Source organism: Dasypus novemcinctus, chromosome 23 (assembly GCF_030445035.2).
Source record: "Dasypus novemcinctus isolate mDasNov1 chromosome 23, mDasNov1.1.hap2, whole genome shotgun sequence".
Taxonomy (NCBI): Eukaryota; Metazoa; Chordata; class Mammalia; order Cingulata; family Dasypodidae; genus Dasypus; species Dasypus novemcinctus.
The window spans coordinates 63,227,297-63,254,778 of record NC_080695.1 but is presented as its reverse complement, the minus strand read 5'-3'; the positions used below and the strand labels follow the sequence as shown (position 1 = coordinate 63,254,778).

At 37.0% G+C, this 27,482-nt stretch overlaps 1 protein-coding gene across 6 annotated transcripts in view; it reads left to right on the top strand.

Moving 5' to 3' along the window:
* ATF7IP2 (activating transcription factor 7 interacting protein 2) overlaps positions 1-27,482 on the top strand; it is a 133,702-nt gene that overhangs the window by 69,039 nt on the left and 37,181 nt on the right. For 4 of the 6 annotated variants that reach the window (XM_058286480.2, XM_058286477.2, XM_058286479.2 and 1 more), the window contains 2 exons: positions 14,836-14,921; positions 15,611-17,184. The exons of the other annotated variants lie outside the window; for them this stretch is intronic. In XM_058286480.2, the coding sequence (XP_058142463.1) occupies positions 14,836-14,921; positions 15,611-16,024 (500 nt within the window). In that variant the 3' untranslated portion in view covers positions 16,025-17,184. Of the gene's footprint in view, positions 1-14,835; positions 14,922-15,610; positions 17,185-27,482 lie in introns of those variants that run through there. 6 annotated transcript variants of the gene reach the window in all.

The window sequence follows — 27,482 nt, the reverse complement described above, 5'->3', positions numbered from 1 at the left end:
CAGCCTCGGTAAACTCTGCAACTGATCAGCCAATGGAGAGGGGATAGGACATATTCCTCCTTGGAAAGAGGGAAGGTGTGGTGGAGGACTGAGTATGGTTTCTGTTTAGCAAGTTTAATCAGCAGAACTACTTGTGAATCACTGCCTCAGAAGATCCAGTCAGTGGAAATTGAAAGATTTATCTCCATGGAAAGGTTTGCTGAAGAGCACCAGATGCTGGCCAGTTGGGATAAGGCTTGTCTCTCAGCGTTTCTTTTCCAGGCACCTAAATCTAGTCTGTGCCCCATTAGTGTGCCTCCTTGCCCCTGTTCTGATAATTTTTAAAAATTGAACAAAAAATCAGTGAGCTCTGGGTTGAGGGAGGGAGAACCTAGACAAGTGAGAGAAATTTATCAACAGTAAAATCACCCAACATAATGAGATGCCTAGGTATCAACAAAAAATTAGTAAGCCATACTAAGAAACAGGAAGATATGACCCATCCAGGGGACCAAACTAAGATTTCAGACAAGACAAAGGATTTAAGACAACTAATCTATGATGTATACACAAATCTTAATCAGTTTAAGGAGTTGAAGGAAAATATGACCAAAGATAAGAGAATATTAGGATGACACTATGGGAGCATGAAGAACAATTTGAAAGCCAGCAAAGTAAAGTAACTGAGTTTATGGGAATGAAAGACATAATGGATGAGATTAAAAATACAGGAAACGGACTTTGGCCCAGTGGTTAGGGCATCCGTCTACCATATGGGAGGTCCGCAGTTCAAACCCCGGGCCTCCTTGACCTGTGTGGAGCTGGCCATGCGCAGCGCTGATGCGCGCAAGGAGTGCCGTGCCACGCAAGGGTGTCCCCCGCGTGGGGGAGCCCCACACGCAAGGAGTGCGCCTGTGAGGAAAGCCGCCCAGCGTGAAAAAGAAAGAGCAGCCTGCCCAGGAATGGCGCCGCCCACACTTCCCGTGCCACTGACGACAACAGAAGCGGACAAAGAAACAAGACGCAGCAAATAGACACCAAGAACAGACAACCAGGGGAGGGGGGGAAATTAAATAAATAAATCTTAAAAAAAAAAAAACAGTAGATGCTTATAATAGGAGATTTTAATTGGTTGAGAACAGAGTAAGAGAAATGGAAGACAAAGCATCTGAACTTGAAAGGACAAGAACAGAAAGAAAAAAGAATAACATCTCAGGAAATTAAATGATGGCACTAAACAGACAAACAGAGACATAATATTTGTTCCCAAGGAGAAGAGAATGGAAAGGGGGCAGAAAGAATATTTGAGGAAATAATGACTGAAAAATTTCCAGCCCTTATGAAAGATGTGAATATCAACATCCAAGAAGGACAATGCACCCCAAGCTGTAAATCCTAATAGACCTACTCTTAGACACCAACTATTAAGAAGGTCAAATGCCAGCAATAAAGAATATTCTTAGAACAGCAAGGAAAAGAGATTTATCGCTTAAAAGGGAGCCTTAGTAAAGTTAAGTGCTGCACTTTCATCAGAAATAATGGAGACAAAAAGACAGTAGTATGATATAATTAAGATACTGAAAGAGCAAAACTGACAGCCAAGAATTCTTTATTAGCAAAACTGTCCTTCAGAAATGAAGTTGAATTTAAAGTCTTCTCAAACAAAAACTGAGATTGTTACCAAGAAACTCAATTTGCAAGAGATACTGAAAGGTGTGCTACAGCCTGAAAGGAAAAGACAAAGGCAACAGGCTTGGAGAAGAGTGTATAAATGAAGATTATAAGTAAGGGTAACTAAAAGTGTTAGAACAACAACAACAGACAATAGTAAGATATGACAACAGGAAACTAAGGGATAAAATGAATGAAGTAAGTAAGGCCTTTTCAGCAATAACAGTGAATGCTAACTGATTGAACCCCGCAATCCAAAGACACAGACTGGTTAAGTGGAATGTGAATATATATATATATATGCCATGTATATGCTAACCTTAGATCCAAGGATACAAATATATTGAAAGTATGAAGGTGTAAAGGATATTTGAGGCATGCAGTAACCGAAAACATAGCTGGAGTAGCTTTACTTATATTGGATAAAATACACTTTAAAAGCTGTTAAGAGGGACATTAAATATTAATAAAAGGGGCAATCCACCAGGAAGAAACAATCAAAGTATATATGCACCTAACCAGGGTGCCCCAGAATATAGAAAGCAGACACTAGCAAAACTGGAGAAGTAGATATCTCTACCATAATACCTAGAGACTTAAGTATGTGATTCTCATCATTGGATAGAACATCTGGGCAGAGCATCAATAAGTCAACAGAGATCTTGAGTAATACCATAAATGAAGTGAGCATATTAACATTTATAGAACATTCTACTCCAAAGCAGGAGGAGATGCATTATTCTCAAGTGATCATGGATCTTTCCTGAGGATAGATCATATGTTGGGTCACAAAACAGATCTCAGTAAGTTTTTAAAAATCGAAATTATACAGAGTACTTTCTTTGATCATAATGAAATAAATCTTGAAATCAGCAGGAGAAAAAGGGGAAATTCACAGACACATGGTGATTAAGCAGCACACAAATAATCAGTGGGTTAAAGAGAAAATTACAAGAGAATCAATAAATATCTTGAAGAATGAAAATGAAAACACAATATATCAAAACCTTTTGCATGCAGCAAAGGCAGTGGTGGGAGGGAAATTTATAGCCCTCAATGCTTACATTAAAAAAGAAGGAAGAGCTAACATCAATTACCTAACTATACAGCCAGAGGAAGTAGAAAAAGAACTGTTCTCAAAGCAAACAGAAGGAATGAAATAACAAAGATCACAGCAGAAATAAATGAAATTAAGAACAACAGCAAAATAGAATTAGCAAAAACAATAGTTGATTCTTCAAGAAGACCAGAAAATTGGCAAACCCCTATCTAGACTAACAAAAAAAAGAAGATGCAAATAGAATAAAAAATGAGAGGCAAGACATTACTATTGATGCAGTAGAAACAAAAGAGATGATAAGAGGATACTGTGTACAACTGTACGCCAGCAAACTAGACAGCATAGATGAAATGGACAAATTCCTAGAAACATGACCTGTACAGACCTTAGAAGAAATGGAATACTTCAACAAACCATTTGCAAGTAAAGAGATTGATATAATCATCAAAAAACCTCTCTGACATATATGAATCTGGAGGATATTATGTTGAGTGAAGAAAGCCAGGCACAAAAGGACAAATACTGTTAATGATCATGCTGCTATGAATCAAATATATTGTGTAACATATTATATGGTTCCATTTATATGAATTGTTAATATAAATTAACTTAAAAAGATGTAATTTGATTACTGGTTATTTGGCGCTAGGGAAGGCATGCTAAGGGGTGTAGAGTTTGTCTGTTTGGAGTAATGAAATTCTAAAAATTTTTGTGATGATGAATGCACAGCATTGTGATTATAATAAAAACCATTGATTATACACTTTAGACAGATTGTATGGTATGTGAATATATCTAAATAAAACTGCTTATTAAAAAAATAAATGTTCAAGAAGAGCCAGAAATAGCAGCTGTGTACAGCAGGGCAAAACCTAGTTTGAGAATTGAAGACTTTTCTTGTTTTTTATTATTATAGAAATAATGAAAATGCTCTGATAATGATTGAAGTGATGAATGCAAAACTGTGTGATTATACCATATACCATTGATTGTACACTTTGCATAAATTGTATGCTTGATTCACACGTAACAATAAAATTGATTTGTTTAAAAAAAAAACCTCCCAAAACGAAAAGCCCTGGGCCAGATGGCTTCACAGGTGTGTTCTACCAATCATTCAAAAGAGATTTAATATCAATCTTACTCAGACTCTTCAAAAAAATTCAGTAGGGAAGGATGCTACCAAATGCATTCTATGAAGCCAACATCATCCTAATACCAAAACCAGGTAAAGACATTATGGGGGAAAAAATAGCAGAACCATTTCCCTAATCAACATAAATACAAAATACTCACTAATTGAATTCAAGAACATATTGTAAGAATTACTCATTGTGATCAAGTGTGTTTTATCCCAACTGTACAAGAGTGGTTCAACATAAGAAAAATCAGTGTAATACATCACATTAATAAATTGAAGAAGAAAAATTACATGATCATCTGGATTGATGTAGAAAAAGCATTTGACAAAATACAATATTTCTTGATTTAAAACATTCCGTAAGATAGGAATAGAAGGAAGCTTTCTCAACATGATAAAGGGCATGTATGAAAAATCCACAGCTAACATTAAATTCAATGGTGAAAGACTGAAAGCTTTCCTGCTAAAATTAGGAACAAGACAAGGATGTCCACTGTCTCCACTGTTAATCAGTCTTGTGCTAGAGGTTGTACCAAAGGCAGTCAAGCAAGGAAATTAAATAAAAGATGTCCAGATTGAAAAGGAAGGAGTAAAATTTTCACTATTTGCTGATGATATGACCTTATACTTAGAAAATCCTGAAAAATTTACAACAATTGAGCAGAGTGTGGGAAATAAGGTGGGGGGTGTGGGCAGTGGGGTATATGGGAACCTTTTATATTTTTTAATGTAACATTTTGTGTGATTTATCTATCTTTTTTAAAAAGATAATAAAAAATATATTGGTCCCATATACTCCACTCTTGTTGACACTTTGTCTTAGTGTGGAAACTGTTAACTCTTGATGAAAGAATATTAAAATACTATTAACTATAGTCTATAGATTATATTATGTGTATTTTCCATAAAGTACCCTATTATTAATTTTTAAAAATCAGTGGTGTTTCTATATACAAGTAACGAGCAATCTGAGGAGGAAATGAGAAATAAAATTCCATTTATAGTAGTAACTAAAAGAATCAAATATTTAGGAATAAATTAATTATGGATATCAAGGACCTGTATTCAGAAAACTGAAAAACATTGCTTAAAGAAATCAAAGAAGACCTAAATAGAAGGATATTCTGTGTTCATGGTTGGAAGAATAAGTATTAAGATATCAGTTCTATTCAAATTGATTTACAATTCAATGCTATCCCAATTAAAATTCCAAGTTTTAAGAAAGTACTGTATCAGTGCTAAAGGTAAAACAAGAATATTGGGTTTTTTGAGATATGAATATGATTAAGCATTTTTTTTAACTTTCTTCATTAAAAGGAGATGGTCATGTTTTTTAACCAATTTGTGTTCATTTATGTATCTTTCTGAATACTGGAGAAACAGCTGCATTTGTTTTTAGGATTAAATGAGATAAATTACCTGGGAGAATTTTTTAAGTAATGCATCCATAATTTGTTAAGTTGCCTTTTATCTGTTATTTTATTTTTTGAAGCTGCAATAAGGTTTACTTAACAACAACAAAAAGATTAGAGCAGAGAAAAATGAAATAGAGAATCAAAAGACAACAGCAAGAATCAAAACCAAAAGTTGGTTCCTTGAAAAGATCAATAAAAACAAATGTTTAACTAGACTGACAAAAACAGATGGTACAAATAATTAAAATCAGTAATGGAGGATATTACTGTGGACTCTACAGGAATAAAAACGGTTATAAGAAGATACTATTAACAATTGCATGCCAACAAATTAGGTTATGTAGATGAAATAGACAGATTTCCTTAGAAATACACAAGCTCCCTATTCTGACTTGAGAAGAAATAGAAGATCTCAGCAAACAACTAACAGGTAAGGAGATTGAATCAGAAATCAAAACATCCCAAGAAAGTAAAACCCAAGACCAGAGTAAGGCAACTAGTGAATTATACCAAACTTTCAAGAAGTAAAACTAATACTGCTTAAACTCTTCCAAAAAATATCAGAGAAGGGAAAACTTCAGCTCATTCTGTGAGGCCAGTATCACTATAATATCAAAGCCAGATAAAGATACTATAAGAAAAGAAAATGATAGAACAATATCCCTTATGAATATAGGTGCAAAGATCCTCAGCAAAATACTCTCAAATCAAACCTACAGCACATTAAAGGAATTGTGCATGATGATCAAGTAGGTTTTATTTCAGTTATACAAGGGTGGCTCAACATAAATTCAATTAATGTAACAACCACTTTAACAAAATGAAGGGGAAAAAACACATGATCATCTGAACTGACACACAAAAAGGCATTTGACAAAATCCGGCATCCTTTCTTGATTTAAAAAAAAAAAAATGAGAGAAGGTAACTTCCTCAATATAATAAAGGGCATATATGAAAAACCCACAGCTAGCCTCATACTTAGTGGTGAAAGACTGAAAGCTTTCCCTCTAAAATTGGTAACAAGACAAGGCTACCCACTGTCACCACTGTTCTTCAACAGTGTGCTGGAAGTTCTAACCAGAACAGTTAGGCAAGAACATGGAATAAAAGACATCCAAATTGGAAAGGAAGAAGTAAAATTTTCACTGTTTGCAGATGACATCATCCTATATATAGAAACTCAAAAAATCTGCAGCAAAGCTACCAGGAGCTCATAAATGAATTCAGCACAGTGGCAGGGAACAAGATCAATATGCAAAAATCAGTAGCATTTCTATATACTAGCAATGAGCAATCTGAGGAGGAAATCAAGAAAAAAAATTCCATTTACAATAGCGAATAAAAGAATCAAATATCTCAGAATAAATTTAACCAAGGAAGTAAAGGACTTCTTTACAGAAAACTATTAAACAGTGCTAAAAGAAATGAAAGAAGACTTAAGTAAATGGAAGCACATTCCATGTTCATGGTTTGGAAGACTATCATTAAAATGTCAAATCTATCCAAAATGATTTCCAGATTCAATGCAATCCCAATCAGATTCCAGCAGCCTTCTTTGCAGAAATGGGAAAGCCAGTTATCAAATTTATATGGAAAGATAAGGGACTCAATAGTCAAAATTACCTTGAAAAAGAAGAATGAAGTTGGAGGATTCACACTTCCTGACTTTAAAGCATATTACAAAGTGTATTTTTAAAAAACAGCATGGTAATGGCACAAGGAAATAGAATCAAGAGTTAAGAAATAAGCCTTCACATCTATCACCAATTCATTTTTGACAAGACTACCAGATCCACTCAACTGAGGAAAAAATAGTCTCTTCAACAAATGGTGCTAGAAGAACTGGATATGTTTCTGCAAAAGAAATAAAGAGGACCCCTGTCTCACACCATGTACAAAAATTGACTCAAAATGGATCAGAGACCTAAATATGAGAAATAGGAGTCTAAAACTCCTAGAAGAAAACAGGGAATCATCTTCAAGATCTTCCATTAGGCAATGATATCTTAGACTTTACACTCAAAGCATAAGTATTAAAAGAACAAAATAGATAAATGCAGCCTCTTCGAAATTAAAAACTTTTGTGCATCAAAGGACTTTCTCATGAAAGTGAAAAGACAGCCTATTCAATGGGAGAAAGTATTTGGAAACCACAAACCCAATAAGGGTTTAATATCCAGAATATATAAATAAAGCCTACAACTCAACAATAAAAAGACAATCCAATTTAAAAATGGGCAAAAGATTAATAGACATCTCTCCAAAGAGTATATGCAAATGGCTAAAAAACACATGAGAAGATGTTGAACATCACTAGCTATTTAGGGAAATGCAGATAAAAACCACAATGAGATTTCATTTCATACCCACTAGAATAATTACTTTTAAAAACAAAACAGAAAACTACAAGTGTTGTAGAGGATGTGAAGAAATAGGAACTCATTCATTGATGGTAGCAATGTAAAATGGTACAGCCACTATGGAAGAGAGTTTGACAGTTCCTCTGGAAACTAAGTATCAGATTACTATATGACCCAGCAATCCTGCTCCTAGGTATATACTCAGAAGAATTGAAAGCAAGGATTCAAACAGATGTTTGCACACCAGTGTTTATAGCAGCATTATCACAATTGCCACAAGATGGAAGCAACCTAAGTATTCATCAGCCGTTGAATGGGTAAACAAAATGTAGTGTGTAGATACCTACAATGGAACATTTATTGGCCATAACAAGGAATGTTGTGTTTGTGACAACATGGATGAACCTTGAGTACATTACTTTGAGTGAAATAAGCTAGACACTAAAGGACAAATATCATAATGATCTCACTAATATGAACTAATTGCAATCAGCAAACTTGTAGAGTTAGAATTCTAGAATATTGCTTACCAGGGCATAGATTGGGGTTAGCAAATGGGGAACTGATGTTTAATTTGTACAAAGTTTCTTCTTAGATTGATTGTTATGGTTTGTAAATGGATGGTGGTTTTGGTAGCACATCATTGTGAGTGTATTGAAGGGCACTGAATTATATAGGTGCATGTGGTTAAAAGAGGGAACTTCAGGTCATATGTTACTAGAATAAAAATTAGAAGATAAAACATAGTGCTATACTACACAGTGAATCCAGTTGTAGATAGTGGACTATAGTTAATACAAGTTTAAGAATGTTCTTTCATAAGTTATAACAAATGTACTTCACTAATATAAGGTGTTGATAATAGGGTGGCATATAGGAAAAAATATACTTAATATTAAGTATAGATGACTGTTAATAGTAATACGTTAATAACCTTTCATCAGTTATAACAAAGGTAACTGTATTAGTCAGGATTCTCTAGGGAAGCAGAATCAACCAGGGTTATCTGTCAATAGTAAGAGGTTTATCAGAGTCTCTCACACAGCCATGGGGATGCACAAGTTCAGGTTCCGCAGGCAGACTGAAACCAGGAGCTCCAATGAAAGTCCAATGAAGATTCTTGATGAGTTCTGGGAGATGCTGGCTGTCCAAAGATGAGCTGGGAAATTCTCAATGCTGGAATCACTTCCCCTTTTAAGGGATTCATCTGATCAGAAAAAGCGTCACTCACTGCTGATGGTAATCTTCCTGATTGATGTAATTATAACCAGCTATCTATGATTTACCACTGCAGTAAAGTCATTGGTGACTAAAGTCCATAAATGCCCTTTTATTACACTTAGCTCAGTGCTTGCTTGACCAAACAACTGGGCACAATTGCCTGGCTAAGTTGACACAACAGCCTAACTATCACAGTAACTAATGTTTAAAAAAAAGTACAGTTATTTTTTAAAAGTGCTAACCGTAATTGTTACAAGTATTCCACACAGTGTAAGATGTTAGTTGTAGAGTGTTATATGGGAATCTGTAAACCCACTTCTCTAATAAATTTTTTTAAAAGCATAGGAGGAAATCTCTACAATTTTAGGTTACGTAAAGATATCTTAAGAGAGACAAAAAGCATGAACCTTAAAAAATGATTAATAAATTGGACTTAATCAAAATTAAAACTGCATGCTCTTTAAAATGCTAAGAAAATAATAAAAAGGCAAGCACATGATGGCAATACAACATTGTGAAGTAATTTACACCCCTGAATTGTATATGTGAAAGCGGTTTAAAATGGTACATATGTACCATTCTAGTACATATGTTACTAGAATAAAAAAATTTAAAAACCCATAGAACAGCCCAACACAAAGAAGAAGCTTTAATATAAACTGTGGAACATAGTTAATGATGTAGTTACAGTAATACTGTTTCACTAATTGTAACAAGGTTGCCACACTAATGCAAAATGTTAATAATAGGGAAAGCTGCATGTATTAAGGAAGTATATGGGGACTCTGCTTTCTGAATGATTTTTCTGTAAGCCTGAAACTGTTCTAGTAGAAAATAAAAGAAAAAAGCAAGCCACAAACTAAAAGAAAATATTTGCAAAATATCAGAATATATAAATAAAATTTTCAACTCAGTAATAAGAAAACAAGCAGCCCAATTTAACAAATGGACAAAGGATTTTACAAGATACTTCATTAAAGAAGATGGGAGATTGCAAATGTTGTGGGTTAGTGTGTCACTAAAAAAGATATGTTGAAGTCATAATCCCCAATATCTCCTCCTAGCCTGGGACATGAGTCCTAGGGTTGAGCCTCCCTGGCACTGAGGGATTATTACCAAGTGCCAACTAGCAAGTATCTGGAAAAAAAGACCTTGACCAAAAGGGGGAAATTGGTAAACACATGAGCTTTTATGGCACACAGATTTCAAAATGAGTCAGGAGAGTTCATTCCAGAGGTTATGCTTATGCACATCTCTGCAGGATCTCATTGACTGCCACAGTAAACAGTGCCTCAAATAGCAGGACTTCTGAGGGCTCCAGAGACATCCAGACACTATAAGCAGGGCAGAGAAGCTTAGGAATTCAGCATCCTGTTAGTGGGTCTTACTTTAGAATCTGTGCTCCCCAGTGTAGCAGAGTTAGATTAATTTAGTTTCCATACGCATGGCTCTTCTGACCCTTTTATTTGAACCTATAATTAGCACTGTACTTGTTAATATATGTCCCAGAGACTTAAATCTTTGGTCCATTCATGTGCCAGTTGAGCCCTGAATCTCAGCAGTGTGGCAATACCTTCTTTCCAGTTCATTGGATTCAGCCAGGCCATAAGGGAAATGATGGACAAATCCCATCCCAAGGAACAGAGGGTCTGCAACAGATAGTTTGTTTGCCCCATGAGATCTAAGTCTTGTCTCAGAGTGGGCATCACCATCCCAAAATCCTCAAGATTGGAGAATGAACAGTAGACTAAAGTAGGCTTACTATTATTCATAGACTTATTATTCTAGCAATGGAAGAACTTTTTATTATTGATATAAGGCCATTGGCCACCAGAGGTTCTGAAGGGAAGGAGAAGGAAGAATAGGTATAACATGAAGGCATTTTCAGGACATTGAAATTGTCCTGCACAAAATTGCAGTGACGGATATAGGCCATTATATATTTTGTCATAACCTACACAAGTATGTGGGACAAAGTGTAAACTATAATGTAAACATTAGTCCACGGTTAGTAGCAGTGCTTCAATATGTGTTCATCAATTGTAACAAATGTACCACACTAATGAAGGCTGTTAATGTGGAAAAGTATGGGAGGGATAGGGAGTGGGGCATGTGGGAGTCCCCTATATTTTTATATAACACTTATGTAAACTAAAGCTTCTCTTAAAATAAAACAAATTTAAAAATAACAATAATCCCCAGTACTTTTGAATGTGGCCTTATTTGGAAAATAGGGTTCTGGAGTTGTAATCAAGTTAAGATGAAGTCTTATTCTGTTGGAGTGAACCCTAATTCAATGACTGTTGCCTTTATAAGAAGGAGGATATTTGCACACACAGGGAAGATGGCCATGTAAAGATGGAGGCAGAGACTGGAGTTATGCTGCCGCAAGCCAATGAACGCCAAGAATTGCCAGCAATCACCCCAATGTAGAAGAGGCAAGGAAGGATTCTTCCCTAGAGCTCCCGAGGCAACATGGTTCATGCCATCTTCATTTTGGACTTCTACCCTCCAGAACTATGAAAAAATAAATTTCTGTTGTTCTAAGCCACTTAGTTTGTGGTACTTTGTTATGGCAATTCTGGGGAACTAATATAGCAAATAAGCACAAGAAGACATGCTCCCTCAACATCATGGGCAAATTAAGACCATAACAAGCTACCTACCACAACACATCCACTAGAATGGCTGAAATTAAAACAATCGAAAATATGAAGTGTTGACAAGGATGTGGGACAACCTGGAAATTTCATGCTGTGTGTAGGAATGTATAATGGTAGTGATTTGACAGTTTCTTAAAACATTAACCATGCCCTTGCCAAACAACAGTTATTCCAGCCTTTAGAATTTACCAAGGGAGATGGAAACCTACATCCATACAAAGAATTGTACACAAATGTCCATAGTAGCTTTATTCATAATAGCCCAAAACTGGAAACAACCCAAATGTCCACCACCTGATGAATGGATACATAAATTGGGGCAAATTATTCAACAATAAAATGAACAATTAATTGATAATACAACATGGGTGAATCTCAGACAGATAATGCTGGTCAAAAGAATCCTCCATACTGTGTGATTTGATTTATGTGTAATTATAGAAAAGGCAAATCTTATCTTTAGCGATAGCACACCAGAAGTTTCATGGGACCAGAGGTGGGAAAATAGACTGAGAAGGATACTGAAGAACCGTTAGGCTGATAGAAACATTTCATGTCTTCATTTTGTTGCTGATTTCGTAACTGTTCTTTATCAAAACTCAAAGAGCACTTAAAATGGGTGTATTATATCGACTATAAATGCTGTCTCTGAAAGTTCATTTAAAAATTAGAACTTTAAAATTGTTATTATAATGTAAATATTTACATAGAATTTGTGTCGACATGTGTATATACACTGCACAAAGAATTTGGAAGGTCAAACACCAAAAGATTAATAGCCTCTGGTATGTGACCTTTCTACACATGCCTCTTCTGTCACTTTTACTGAACCGGTGGTTGGCACTGGGGTTGGTTTATATTCAAGATACTTGAATCTCTCGACTGGCCATGTGCCAGCTGGGACCTGAGCCTCAGCAAAGTTGCAACATCTACTCTCCGGTTCATTGGACTTACTCAGGTCAGCTAACAGGGAGGTGAAGGAGGACAAACACCACACCAAGGAACTGAGAGTGTCTGCAACTACAAGCAGGAGAATCGCATCCATCAGCCATGTGGGATCTAAGCCCCCTCTCAATTTAGAGGTGGAGTAGAAATCGTCACCATCCCAGGGTCCACAGGATGGAGCAATAAAATATGAATTAGAGTGTACTTGTATTCTACTATAGAACTACTGTAACTCTAGCAATGGATGAAATTGTATCACTGATGTGGAGACACTGGACATGGAAGTTGCTGAGGGCAGGGAGAGGGAAGAAGTGTGCTGTGGGGGCATTTTCAGGACTTGAAGTTGTCCTGAATGATATTTCAGGTACAGATGCAGGACATTATATATGCTGCCATAACTCACTGAATGGACTGGGGGAGAGTGTAATTTGCAATGTAAACTATAGGCGATATGGTGTAGCAGTGCTCCAAATTGTATTCACCAAATGCAGTGAATGTGCCACAGTGATGAAACTGGTTGTTGATACAAGAGCAGTGAGAGTGGTGGGGTGCAGGGTATATGGCAACCTCTTATATTTTTTAATGTAACATTTTTTGTGATCCTGTGTATCTTTGAAAAAGAAGACCAAAAAAAAATTTGCTGTAAAAAAATAGCCTCTGATAGGTGGAAATTTGTGTTTTTTGTAAGTACTGTTTTTTTTAATTTTCCTAATTTTTCTATAATAAGCGTATTTGGTCTAGAATTGTGCAAGTTGAATTTTTAAAACCCCATATTTATTTTATTCTTGATTCTTCAGTTTCCATTTAGCAGTTTATTGAAGAACCTTAAAATAATGAGGTATCAGTTACTGTTGCTTTGAGAACACAGAACACTAAAGTAATCATTACGTATTTTTATATAGAGAAGAATAAAAGCTGGAGATTATTTTCAAGACATCGGCATTGATGATACTAAAGATATAAACAATTAACCAGGTTAGAATGAAAGTTCTGTTTGTCACTTCTTAACATCATAAAGTGGGGTTTCTTTCTTAGCCTTTTTTAATTTGTCAAGGGCCTTATGACATTGCCTTAAAAGATAAAGTTATTTATGGGAAATTGTACTTCTTAGAATTTTTTTATAGACAATAGTTCACTTGAAAATTTTAAGAAGGTTGTTTATATCACCTCCCATGCAATTATTAAGCTGCACATTATTATTTTCATTAGCCTACTTCTGATTAATTCAAACAGTATTAAAAAGGCTGTACAGATCCTCAGAATTAAAAACAAAGTCTTTAACCTTTCTCAAAGGGTCTGTCCATGAACCTACAAAATAGGTTCCACCAAAATTGGTTGGGCACTTAAGACCAAAAAACAAAGCAGACCACTCCATATAGCAAATAATAACAGTTTATTAAGGAACTATATTAATAAAAGAATTTATTAGGGAACAGGGAGGACCGAGAAGCTGGTTCCTGGGTGGCTGCAAGGCTTTCAGAGTGAAGCTCCAAACTTCCCAGCAGGTTACAGAGTTAGTTATGTAAGTTAGTTTTATAAAGTAAGTTTGTGTCTGTTTTTGTCTTATCTAGGAATTTATGGCTTCTCTGGTTTATGGCCTCACAACTAGCAAATAAAATGGCTGACAGATTAACTTTGAAACAAAATATAGAATCTTAATTATCCTTGTCAGTCAAAAGAAAAAAAATAAAAGGAATTTCATTTATAGAGATCCGTAAAATATATTACAGAGATCAATCACTGGCCATACAATAGACTTAAAATGTTTTTTATTGCTTATTAGGTCTCTCCAAACTTCTTGGATTTCTACCTACCTAGAGTTACTGCTACTGTCCAACATAGACCCGCTTTTCTTACCACCCCCTTATGTACTTTCCGCAGTTATTTTCAAACCATTCTAACACCTACTATACAATACCCTCGTTTCCCCCTCCCAACCAAATTTCCTCTGTCCTCCTACCATTGAGAGGCATTTTTGTCACACAGAAGGAAAATTCTCCATGTTTGGAAACTTTAAGGTCTTTTAAACATTTATCAAAAATTTATCTTCATATTTTATGGTTTTATAATTTTGTAATTACATGTTAATTGCTACCTAACATGTAAAAACTATTCATTGTTTTAAAGCAGGTGTTCTTAACAAGGGGTCTGTGAACTTGAATTGAAATTCAAAAAACATTCTTGTGGACACGTGTTGGTGCGAGTGTGATATATTTATTACATAGTACACAGTATAGTGTGGACTTGGTAAGGAGTTTGTGGTTTTCACCTGACTGGCAAAGGGGTTCTTAGAACAAAAACAGTTAAGAACCCCTGCTTTAAAGGCTGTGGAGTTGATCGCATATAAATTTCACCTCTTACACTTTGTGTTGTTCACAGAAAGTCCAGTATCCACCCTGGAGTCTCCTGTGAAATTTGTTTTAAACTCAAAAGAGACAACCCCAGTGGCACAGAATGCAGCCCAGGTACTTACATGAAATACTCTTTAAGAGCCATTCATTCCAAATGGAATGGGAAGCACTCTTGAAAAAACATTTAGGTCACATTTCAGCTTTGAAAGCACTTTAATGTACTTTTTAAAATGAGCTTTTGTGAGTCTACTTATGTATGCAATTAAAATAATCCAGATGAACTTTCCAGAAGCTAGAGAAATTAAAACCAGAAATATGTTTTTCATCCAGCATATTGGGGGGGGGAAGGTTTTTAAGGGTAATAGTCATTGTTGATGAGGTTAGAGGGAAATGGATATTGTCATGTACTGACACTTTTCATATAAGTTAGCACAATAGCTAAAAACACAATTTGGGAATGAGGATAGAATGTTTATCTAGAATGACTGGGACCTAACCTAATTAGGATTAGTAACATTCCAGAGTATAGAAATCTTAACTCCAAAAGAAGTTTATGTTTGAAAAAACTAGGGTCAGCCACACATATTCTTGAAGCATCCTTTTGTTCTTATAACTATGATAATTGGATTAAGGAATGGGAAATAGATGTTGGAACAATTGCAGTTGACTACATTAAAATAGTCAGTACCCTTGGGTGTAGCTCAGTGCCTGCTTTCCATGTATGAGGTCCTGGGTTCAATCCCCGGTACCTCCTTAAAAAAAAAAACCCACCTTGCTAAACTTTTCTACAAATATGCTTTTAGATTCTTGAGTCCTTTGAGCACCTGCCACCTCTCCCAGAACCGCCACCACCACTACCTGAACTAGTAGACAAAATCCGAGATACACTTCCTCCCCAGAAGCCTGAGCTCAAAGTGAAACGGGTGCTGAGACCGAGGGGTATCGCCCTGACTTGGAACATCACCAAAATCAATCCCAAGTGTGCTCCTGTGGAAAGCTACCACCTCTTCCTGTGCCATGAGAGCCCTAGTAATAAGCTCATTTGGAAGAAAATTGGAGAAATTAAAGCTTTACCTCTCCCAATGGCCTGTACTGTGTCTCAGTTTTTATCTTCCAACAAATACTACTTTACTGTCCAATCAAAAGACATTTTTGGGCGATATGGACCATTTTGTGACATAAAATCTATTCCTGGATTTTCTGAAAATCTTACTTAAAAGAAAAGTCTTCAGTAATATATATTGTAAAATGTTTGGTTTTTTTCATATTTGACTGTTATGATGTTACTCTGACACTTTGCCATTTTAAAGGGCCAGTTCAGATTGTGAACCCTTTGTTTAGGGACAGTCTTTTTCCATAGATTTTAAGTGGCCTTTCCAAAAGATTCATGAATTTCTGATTTACACTCAATAAGTACTTTCAATGTCTGTGTTTTCAAAGATACATTATCATGGACCCATGTCTCTAAGCTATGTTGTGTACAGTATCTTTGGTGACTGTGGAGCTGCTGCTTGAATCAAAAGTCCCAGGATATGAGTAGCCACCAGTTCAACCTCTTTTGACAATCAGCTTTGGTGACCTGCTTGTGGTCGATAGATATAGCAAAAATCAGTTCTTCACTGAGACCAGATGCACCATGGAGTGCATCTCCACAAGATTTTATAAAAATAAATACCTTCCCATTGTGTGTTCAAATTATATGATTTGTGCCCCTGCATCCTTTTTTTTTTTTTTTAATGGATGTCAGTCATTTGGGGAAATAGTCTAGAGGTTTTTCCCTAAATCTGTTTGTATACTTAGGTATAATCAGATTTGTTAAACATTATGTGTTGTGTACACAAAAATACAGTGCTGTTATAAAAGCATTATCCAACCCGCTATTTCAGTTGAGGAAAATGGCTTTGTCCACCTTAAATTTAGGATTTTAATTTGCTGATTTCTCTAATGCAACCCTTTGCCTTTGCTCATTTCCTGACTCTCTTCAGTACTCAGAAGAATAACACAAGACTCCAAGGACTGTGTCTCGTGTACATCTCTATCAGAGGGAACAGCGAAGGGAAGCTGCGGCTAGGATAAAGTAGCCCCAGGAATTCTAAACATGTGAACAAGTCAGAGATTTAATAAGTACAAGTCAGGGCCCACTGGAGACAAGCTTTATGGACAATGCGCACTGGGACATTGAGAAAATAGAAAAATAATTCTTGACTGTGAGATGGTCTAAATGAGAGACTTCCTTTCCTATTATGTGGTAAAGGTACAAGCCTCAGAAGCTCTGAGATTTAAAATATATATCCAGGGAATATAAGCCAAGGAATGGTTTTCCGTGGCATTTTGTGAATGCCTTAGCATCTTCAGTAATAAAACTGTTACAAGTTCAGTTTCCTGTGTCTTTACTTTTTAAACATAAGTGGAAGAGCCAGATTCTGACTTGATTTAATGAGAACTAGCTACCCATTGTGAAGTCCCATTACAGACTCAGAGCAGTGGAGGGCATCTTGCAGCATGCAGGGAATTCACTATGGGCAAGGATTTCATGTTTGGGTTGATCTTCACTTGTTAAGTGAAGCCCAGAGATGTGGCACCATGAACAAGACTTTGAGGCACATCACCTAAGTAAAACTACAGGCCTAACCAGCAGATCTCGTGGAGTGTTGATTGGTACATAAGTCTTAAGCAGAAAAGTTGTCAGGATAACAGGGCAATGGAGGAACGCTGATAGGAGGAAACTTTAGAGGTGGTGGCTCAAAAAGCATTGATGTTTGTTGCCTTTTGAAGGGATAGGGGGCAAGATTATCAACTGTTATATATCACTGACACCAGAAAAGAGCCAGCCTAAGGACAAGAAAGGTCTAGTCCTGCCACACATAGTTTTGAAAACTAACCCCCATCCCCCAGCACTTTATATGCTTTTAGTGGGTAACTTTTATTCCTCTTAAGCAACAGAACCAATCTGATAAGCTAAAATTGAATGTATTGAGAAGAGGCTTTGGGATGGCTCATGGAATCACTGAGAAGCCAGGAGATTCAGGCTTGGAAAATAGGGGGAAAGGATACTTTGCAACAACCCCGTGAGGTCTCAAACCTGACACTGGTTATGCATGTCATATTCTACTCCATAATGATGCATCAAACATTGTACCAGTCAGGATTGTCAAGAAAAACAAAACCAACAGAATATGTGTATATTTAAATAGGCTCACTCAATTTTAGGGTCTGGCAAGTCCAAAATCTGTAGGGTGGGGGGCAGGCTAGAGATTGCACTAAGAGTTGATTTTGCAGTCTTCAGTCATGCCTGTGAAGGCGGCCAAGAGGCTGGAAATTCACTTGAGTAGATGTGGTAGTCTTGTGGCAGGCTTTATTCTCTCTGAAACCCTCAGGTCTTTGTTCGTACAGCCTCCAAATGATTGGATGAGGCCAACCCACATTATTGAAGAACATCTCCTTTACTTATAATCAACTTGATTATAACAGTAGATACTGTTTTTTGGAATGGGCAAAAAACAGTATCTACAGCTGTAAGCAAGACATTTCCTTCCATCTGCCCCACGGGATCTAAGCCCCCTCTCAGAGACAGAGTGGTCATCACCATCACCTTTTGGTCCATACAACTATGGACCAAAGTAGATTTACTATTATTCTAGTAATGGTAGAACTTATAGCATTGATATAAAGGCAGTGGTCACCAGAGGTTCTGAAGAGAAAATAGGTGTAACAAGGGACATTTGGGGGACATTGTAATTGTTCTGCATGATATTGCAATGAGGGACATAAGCCATTATACATTTTGTCAAAACCTATAAAATTGTATGGTGCAAAGTGTAAAAACATAATGTAAACTAATGACCATGGTTAGTAGCAGTACTTCAGTTATGTGTTCATGAATTTTAACAAACGTACCACACTAATGAAAGTTGTTGTTAATGGGGGAAAGTGGTGAGGAAGAGGGGTGGGGTATATGGGAATCCCCTATATTTTCAATGTAGCATGTAATCTAAAGCTTTAAAAATAAAGGATAAAAATTTACAGAGTAAAAAAAGGAAAAAATTTTAAAAATTAAAATCATACAATGTATGCTCTCTACTATAATGGAATTAAACTAGAAATCAATAATATAAAGATAACAAAAATCTCTAAACTCTTGGAAATTAAACAATACACTTCTTGATAATTCATGTGTCAGAGAGGAAGTCCCAAGGAATTTTACAAAATATTTTGAACTTAAAGAAAATAGAGCATACCAAAATTTGAGGGATACTACTAAAATATTTCTTAGAGGGAAATTAGTTTGTAAATGTTTATATTAGAAAAGAAAGTTCTTACATCAGTAATCTAAGTTTATACCCTAAGAAACTAGGCCTTGTGTACATAATTTAAAGTATTGAATTATATATATGAATTTGATTAAAAGGGGAATTAGAGGTTGTATATATTTTACTAGAATAAAATATGTTTTAAAACTGCACTGTACTACATAGTGAACACTACTGTACATGATGTAATATAGTTAATAGTTCATTTATAAAAATGTTCTTTCATGAATTGTAACATGTACCATACTAATGCAAGGTGTTAATATTAGTGTGGTATCTGTGGACTCTGTATTTTATGCATGGGTTTTCTGTAAACCTACAACTTCTCTAATAAATAAAAAGGAATTTAAAAAATAACAAAGTCTACTGATTGTAGATGCTCATCCCACTACAGAATACCTCCACAGCAACCTCTAGGTCAGTGTTTGGACACACAACTGGACACCATAACCTAGCCTACTTGACACATGAAATTAACCATCACACCCCCAAAATTCCAAAACAAGTTTTATCAGACTAGGGAAAGATCAGAAGCTCTTTAGAGATTTGTATGAGGTCCTTATGATCTGCTTCACAGTTTATATTCAATTCAATCTGATAGATTCTGCCTCTTAATAGATGAGTGTCTATAATGGTTACTGAAATGTACATTTAGGTTTATTTACACTGTAGAAAGACACACTGGAGTTGCAGTTTACAGCATTTTATTCAGGACACCAAGTTTGCCGCAGATGGAAACCTTTTACTTGCAAAAGTGAAAGCAGCTTTAAGGCCAGAAGTCTGGGGGGCAGTTTTACAACCAGAAAAAAAGGAAATGTGCTAGGTTCTGTTATCCTGGTAGTCTTACAGGGGTGGGTTAAATCTAAGTGAGTCTTTTAAAATTTTCAGTTGGGCCAGATGCAGTTAACTAGAGGTTTCCATTGACTCTTGGGGGGTCGAGCATCTAAGTAGGGATTTTCCAGAGGATATCTGTCACATAATTCTGTTAGTTCAGAGAGTTTAACTTTTGTGTTGATTCTGAGAAAACCTGGGAGCTATTTTTGGTTTTATTTGCCAAGACTATGTTATTTTGTGTTTTCCATTTATTATTATTATTTCCTTATTTTTCTTCTTCCCTGTCTTCTGAAATTTTTTTCCTTCTCAAATTTGTTTTCTGTTCTTTTAGTGACTTTCCTTAAATGGTAACATACATTTTTTAAAATGTTTTATTATGGAAAATTACCAACACATACAAAATTAGATAAATATAATAATATCACATGTATCTGTCAAATCTGGACTCAGATAAGGAGAAAATTTATTTGAAAAGACTGGCAATAGGGTGAATGTTCAGATCACAAGATCTGAAAATGTCTCATGGTAAAGGGCTTTCTTTTATAGGGAGAGGTAAAAAGGCTAGTAGGCCCTAGGTGTGGAGAAGTAGAGTGTGAGCAAGTGGCATGAGGGAGAAACTGAAAAGGAAATGTATTTGTTGTGTCATCTGTGGCATTAAGGTTGTCCATTGCTTGCTTAAGTTCCCAATACTTGAGTTCAAAGATGGACCGAAGTCTATAGACCTGGGGCAAAGAGAGAAGCCTGACTAAAGCTTATGGGGCATTTTGTCCGGTGGGAACAGTGGTTCACTTAATCATTTATGAGACACAGTGGAAATTTGGAGGATCCGTTCCTGGTGTTGTCATAGTTAAACAAGGTCGTCAACCAGTCTTATCTAAATCATGTGAAGATGGGTGGTTCCTTGCAGTAAGCTGCTTTGTGGAGCACAGAAGGGTGGGAGATTTCTTAAGCATTCTTGTTTTTCAGGAGCACAGGGTGCAAGTAAAGTTATTACTCACATTTTCAACTCATGATAGTTTTGTTTCATTTCATCTAAAACCTATCTACCCTTCAACCCACTCTCCACCAGCCATTGAATTATTTTGAAACATCTGTGATGTTATTTTATTATCAACATAAAATCATAATCTTATAGAGTCCAATTTATTCAGTATTTCTATCATCCTTCCAAGCACGAAAAGGATCTTAGCATGCCTTAACTATGCACTGAATAACTCTCCAAACCCCAGATACAAAGCTGTTTATTATTCTTGTCAAGAGTTTTAGAGGCACTTTCTAAAACCAAAAAGCTAATTATGACTTTGTCCAATCAGTATTGTTTAATAAATTGCTATTTTACCAATTTCTGTGCTCATCTTTTTTCTTGCATCTCATGCTCTTCCCTTCAGTGAGTATATTTAAAGCGACTTTTTTTCACCCTCATTCTGAAATCAGTTTAGTTGAGTATAAAATCTTAAGGGAGTTCTGGGAAGATGGTTTTGGAGTAGGTTGGCAGGGCTGAACTCTTTCACAAAAACAACGAAGGAAGGGCCAGAATCTGACCTTGGGACATGCTTTGGGGGCCAGCAAACCAAGACAGTGCTGCACAACCCCCAGGAGAGCAAGGAATAGAGAGAGAAAGAACCCAAATCAACAAACATGAGTTAGTAACCCCCCTGAGTGGCCAGGAAGGACACCCTTCCCCCATCCTGAAGACATTAAGCCTGAGTAAAACCCCTGGCTCACTGACTGAGAGGGGAACAGACATCTTCCTCCCTGCCAGTTGTGTCGGAGGACAGAAAATGTTTTCTCTTCGGTGAATTCAGCCAGCAGAGCCCACTTTGAATCATGGTTCTGGCCAGACAAGAAACAAGGCAAAGTAGAGGTTGAAAGAATCGTTTCTGTGGAAGGTGCATTGATGAGTGTCATCTCCTGGCCGGCCAGGGAATTACAAGGAGAAAAACTGCTTTGTGGTCTCTCTTTAGCCCCAACTCCTGGGAGAAAATCTGGACCCCATTAGTGAGACTTTGGCCTGGTTTTCAAGACTTAAGCTGGGCAATTTTAAAGACTCAGAATAAGTTGAACCAAAAATCGAAGAAGAAGAAAAACTAGACAACAGAAATTGACCATCAGGGCAAATACCTATACCTAAACATCAGCAAAAAATTACAAGCTATAGTAGAAAACAGGAAGATGGCCCAGCCAAAGGAACAAACCAAATATCCTGATGAGATACAGGATTTAAGACAACTAATAAATGATAATACCACAAACATCCTGAATAAATTCAAAGAATTGAAGGGAAATATGACTAAAGAGGTAAAGGATATTAAGAAGAGATTGGATGAGCATAAAGAACAATTTGAAAACCTATAAAGAAAAGTAACAAGGCTTATGGGAATGAAAGATAAAAAGGATGAGATTAAAATACATTAGAGGCACATAACAGTAGATTTGAATTGCTTGAAGATAAAATAGTGGTTTTGAGGACAGAACATCTGAACTGGGAAAGATTGTAGAACAGAAAAAAGAAAATGGAGGGGGGAGGGGCGGGGAATGGGTCTCCAGGCAATTAAATAACAACGCAAAAATGCACAAATATATGTGTCATCAGTGTCCCAGAAGGAGAAGTGAATGGAGAAGGAACAAAGAATATTTGAGGAAATAATGACCAAAAACTTTGCAACCCTTATAAAAGACATAAATATCAATATCTAAGAATCACAACACACCAAGTAGGACTACCCCAAGACACCTACTATTCAGAATGGCAAGTATCAGAGATAAAGAGAGGATTCCGAAAGCATCAAGAGAAAAGTAATGCATCACATACAAGGGAAATTCAATAATAAGTGCTTCTCATCAAAAACCAGGGAAGCAAGGAGAAAGTGGTATGATTATTTAAGGTAGGGAAGGAAGAAACATGCCAGCCAAGAATTCTTTATTGAGCACAACTGTTCTTAAAAATGAGGATGAAAAAAGGAACAACAAAGAAGGCAGAAATGGCCTGGGAAAATGTTGTAGGATCTAAGACACCATGGGAAAGATTGGACACTGCCCAAGAGAGGGGCAAAGACAATCTCATTGGCAAAACTGTGAAATAAAGCTGCAGATGTAGCTGCTGGCACCCTCCATCACCCTATACACAATTTTGTATTCTCAGGCCTTGGGGCCAGTGGCTACAGAAAAAGGGGGCTGCAGAAACCCACCTCCTCAGGAAACAGGAGAAAGAAGGATGCAACCTATGGCTGACTCAGCTTTTGACCCACACATTTGGTCCTCTGTGTCCCATGAGCCCTTCCAGGCCAGGTGGGTCTGCAACATTGCTTATCTTAGTAGCCAGACTGAAGAGATCCATCCTCTCAATCACCCTGTCTACGGACCTGAACAGGTTGTTGAAAACATTGAGGGAAGTGAAATTATGTCCTACCCAGGAAAAGAGGGGAGAACAACAGCTGCGAAGTTTTGAATTATGGGGCTTTTAGCCTCCAGGCAGGATCCTCTATCACACTGATCCAGTTTGTGTTGCAACAAAACCACTCTGACCAGGCTTTGAACTGATAGGCCTGCCAAAGACCATCACCTGCTTGCAAACTAAGAAAGTACATGTGAGGAAATTAAAAGTACATAAGAGACTTTTTCCAGCTTTTAAAGCCTCCCTCTCCAAAGTCCTTGGAAGCACATCTGAAACCCATTACTGGGTCCAGGGCCCAGATTTGAGCAACTAACTGGGGTAATCCTGAAGACCAGAACAGGGTGAACCAAGAATCAAAGAACACCAGTAACACATAGTGTCCTGCCATCAAATCCCTATGAAAGAGAAAGAAATTGAACATCAGAGTAAACTCACCATCATAATAAGATGCCTAGACATCAGCAAAAAAATTACAGACCATACTAAGAAAATAGAAAAAAATGACCCAAACGAAGGAATATGTTAAAGCCCAAGATGAGAACTTGAGACAGCTAATCAACTACATGCATACAAATTTCCAAAGTCAAGAATACACGAGCGAGAAGCAGATTTGACCCAATGGATAGGGCATCCACCTACTACTTGGGAGGTCCGAGGTTCGAGCCTGGGGCCTCCTGACCCATGTGATGGGCTGGCCCACGCACAGGGCTGATACACACAGGGAGTGCCATGCCATGCAGGGGTGTCCCGGGAATCTGTGTTTCTTTTTGTTGTGTCATCTTGCTGCGTCAGCTTTCCGTGTGTGCGGCGTCATTCCTGGGCAGGCTGCACTTTCTTTTGTGCTGGGCGGCTCTCCTTACGGGGCGCACTTCTTGTACGTGGGGCTCCCCTACACGGGGGACACCCCTGCATGGCACGGCACTCCTTGTGTGCATCAGCACTGCGCATGGGCCAGCTCCACACGGGTCAAGGAGGCCCAGGGTTCGAACGGCGGACCTCCCATGTGGTAGATGGATGCCCTAACCACTGGGCCAAGTCTGCCGCCATGGTCAAGTGATTTTTGATAAGCCTGTCAAACCTACCCAGGTGGATAAGAACAGTCTATTCAACAAATGATGCTGGGAGAACTGGATAGCCATAGCCAAAAGAAAGAAAGAATACCCCATCTCACACGTTATACAAAAATTAACTCAATAGATCAAAGACCTAAATATAAAAGCTAGAACCGTAAAGTTCCTAAAAGAAAATGTAGGAAAACATCTTCAAGACCTGGTGATAGGTGGAGCATTCTTAACCTTACACTGAAAGCACATGCAATGAAAGGAAAGCGTGGATACAACTCAACAATAAAAGAGCAAGAACCCAATTGAAAATGGGCAGAAGACTTAGACATTTCTCCAAAGGGAAAGACAAATGGCTAAGAAGCAAATGAAAAAAAAAAATTGTTCAAAATCACTAAATACTAGAGCAGTGCAAATCAATATGACAATGAGATGTCATCTAACACAGCATAGAATGGCCATTATTTAAAAAAAAAAAAAAAACAATAAGTGCTGGAGTGGATGTGGAGAAATAGGAATACTTCTTCACCGTTGGTGGGATTATAAAATGACTCAGCCTCTGTGGAAAACAGTTTGGCAGTTTCTCAGGAAGCTAAATATACAACTGCCATATGATTCAGAAATTCCTCTACTAGGAATATATCCAGAAGAACTGAAATTTTTGACATGAATAGACATCTGCACACAGATGTCGATAGCAGTGTTGTTTACAATTATCAAATGAAGGGAAAAACCCAAGTGTCCATCAACCAATGAATGGATTAACAAAATGTTTATATACATACAATGGAATACTATTATTAGTAAGAAGTAATGAAATTGGGATACATATGATAACATGGATGAATCATGAAGATATTATGCTAAGTGAAGTAAGCCAAATACAAAAGGACAAATATTTTATGGTCTCACTAATATGAACTAACTATGAAGAATAAACTCATGGAGTTAAAATCTAGAGTATAGGTTATTAGGAGATAAGACTAGAGTTGTGAAGGAGTACTGATGCTTATTGTATGTAGAAGTTTTAATTAACTTGACTGTAAAAGTGTGTAAGTGGGTAGTTAATGGTAACACATTATAGTGAGTAGCAGCTGGTTTATAAATAGGATTGTGGCTGAAAAGTCTAGGGATATAAATGTAAATTGAAAGAAAGCTAGAGAATAATCTAAAGACTGTACAACACTGTGAACCCAGATGTGGATGAGAATTGTGGTTAATAGTACAAATGCAGAAATGCCGTCTGTGAACTAGAACAAATGTACGTCACTATTGCAGGGTAGTAAGAATGCAGAGAAGCATGGGAAAAATAAGTTAATGTAACCTAAGGACTATAGTTAACAGCAATACTGTAATATTCTTGCATCAATGCCAAAGATGGACTGTGATAATAATGAGGTATGAAAAAAAAAAGTCAAAATGTATGCTATGGACCATAGTTAGTGGGAATAGTGTAATGATATTATCTCATAATCTGTAACAAATGTTCCACAACGTTGTGGTGTGTTGGTAAAGGGTTGTTGTATGGGAACTCTACACACGTGCATGATTGTTTTGTAAGTTCACAATTTCTGTAATAAAAAATACAGTTTGAAAAACTGAAAGGAGGATAACGGAGGCAGCAGCTCAGGATGGGGAGCAGGTGCGACACGCTCGCGGGCTGATCTGAGTGGATTCAGCGTGGCGCCAGACCCGATGGGTGGGAGCAGCGCACCGGGAGCAGCGCCAAGACTATGGCTAGAGGCAAAGCTGGAAGACAGTGGAAAGGCCAAGGCTAAGGCAGTATCTCACTCACAAAAAGCTGGAGTCCAGTTTCCAGTGGGCTGTATCCACAGACACTTGAAGACTCATACTATCAGCCATGGGACAGCTTGTGCCACTGCTGCAGTGTACAGTGGTGCAATTCTGGAGCATCTCACTGCTGAGGTGCTGGTAATGCTCTAAGGATCTCAAAGTAAAGCTATCAGTCCACGTCACTTGCAGTTCATGGTGATGAAGACCTGAATTCTCTTTATCAAAGTGACCATAGCTGGGGGTGGTGTGATCCCTTGCATCCACAAATCTCTGATTGTAAAGAAGACAGCAGAAAACAGCTTAAGAGAGTTGTTTTGGCTCCCACTTCCTCCCTGTCAATTGTACTGTAACTGGGACAGAAGAAATAATGGGGATATGTGGAATTTTTAAAACAGTTAAATGGAAGAGCATAGTCTTGATTAAGAGTTTGATAAAAGTACCTTTTCATGTGGCAAGTGGCAGCAATTGTGTGTTGATTGGCTAGGTTTCTCCCGTGTGCTTTATACAAAAATGGAATTGATAAACCATATTCTACAAAATTACAAAAAAAAAAAAAAAAACTGAGCGGAGAAATTGATGTCTCTACAATAATATTTGGAGACTTCACACCACTATCAGTGTTAGATAGAACATCTAGATAGAGAATCAATAAACAGAGTTTGAATAATAGGATAAATGAACTAGACCTAACAGACATTTATAAAGCTTTATACCCCAAAACAGCAGGATATACATTCTTTTCAAGTGCTTATGCATTCTTCTCCAGGGTGTTGGGCCACAGGACAGGTCTCAATAAATTTAAAAAGATTGAAACTATACAGAAACTTTCTCTGATCATAATGAAGTGAAACTGGAAATCAATAATGGATGGAAAAAGGGTAAATCCATAAATATACAGAGATTAAAAACATATTCTTAAATAATCAGTGGGTCAAAGAAGAAATTGCAAGAGAATTCAGTAAATATCTTGAGACAAATGAAAATAAGAACACAATATATCAAAACCTATGGAACTTCACAGTGATGACAGGGAAATTTACAACCCTCAATGCTTACATTAAAAAAGAAGAAAGAGCTAAAATTGAAGACCTAACTGCACACCTGGAGGAACTAGAAAAAGAACAGCAAACTAATCCCAGACCAAGCCAAAGGAAAGAAGTAATAAAGATCTGAGCAGAAATAAATGAAACCAAAAACAAAAAAAACAGTAGAGAAAATCAACAAAACCAAAAGTTGGTTCTTTGAGAAGATCAACAAAATCAACAAACCCTTAGCTAGACTG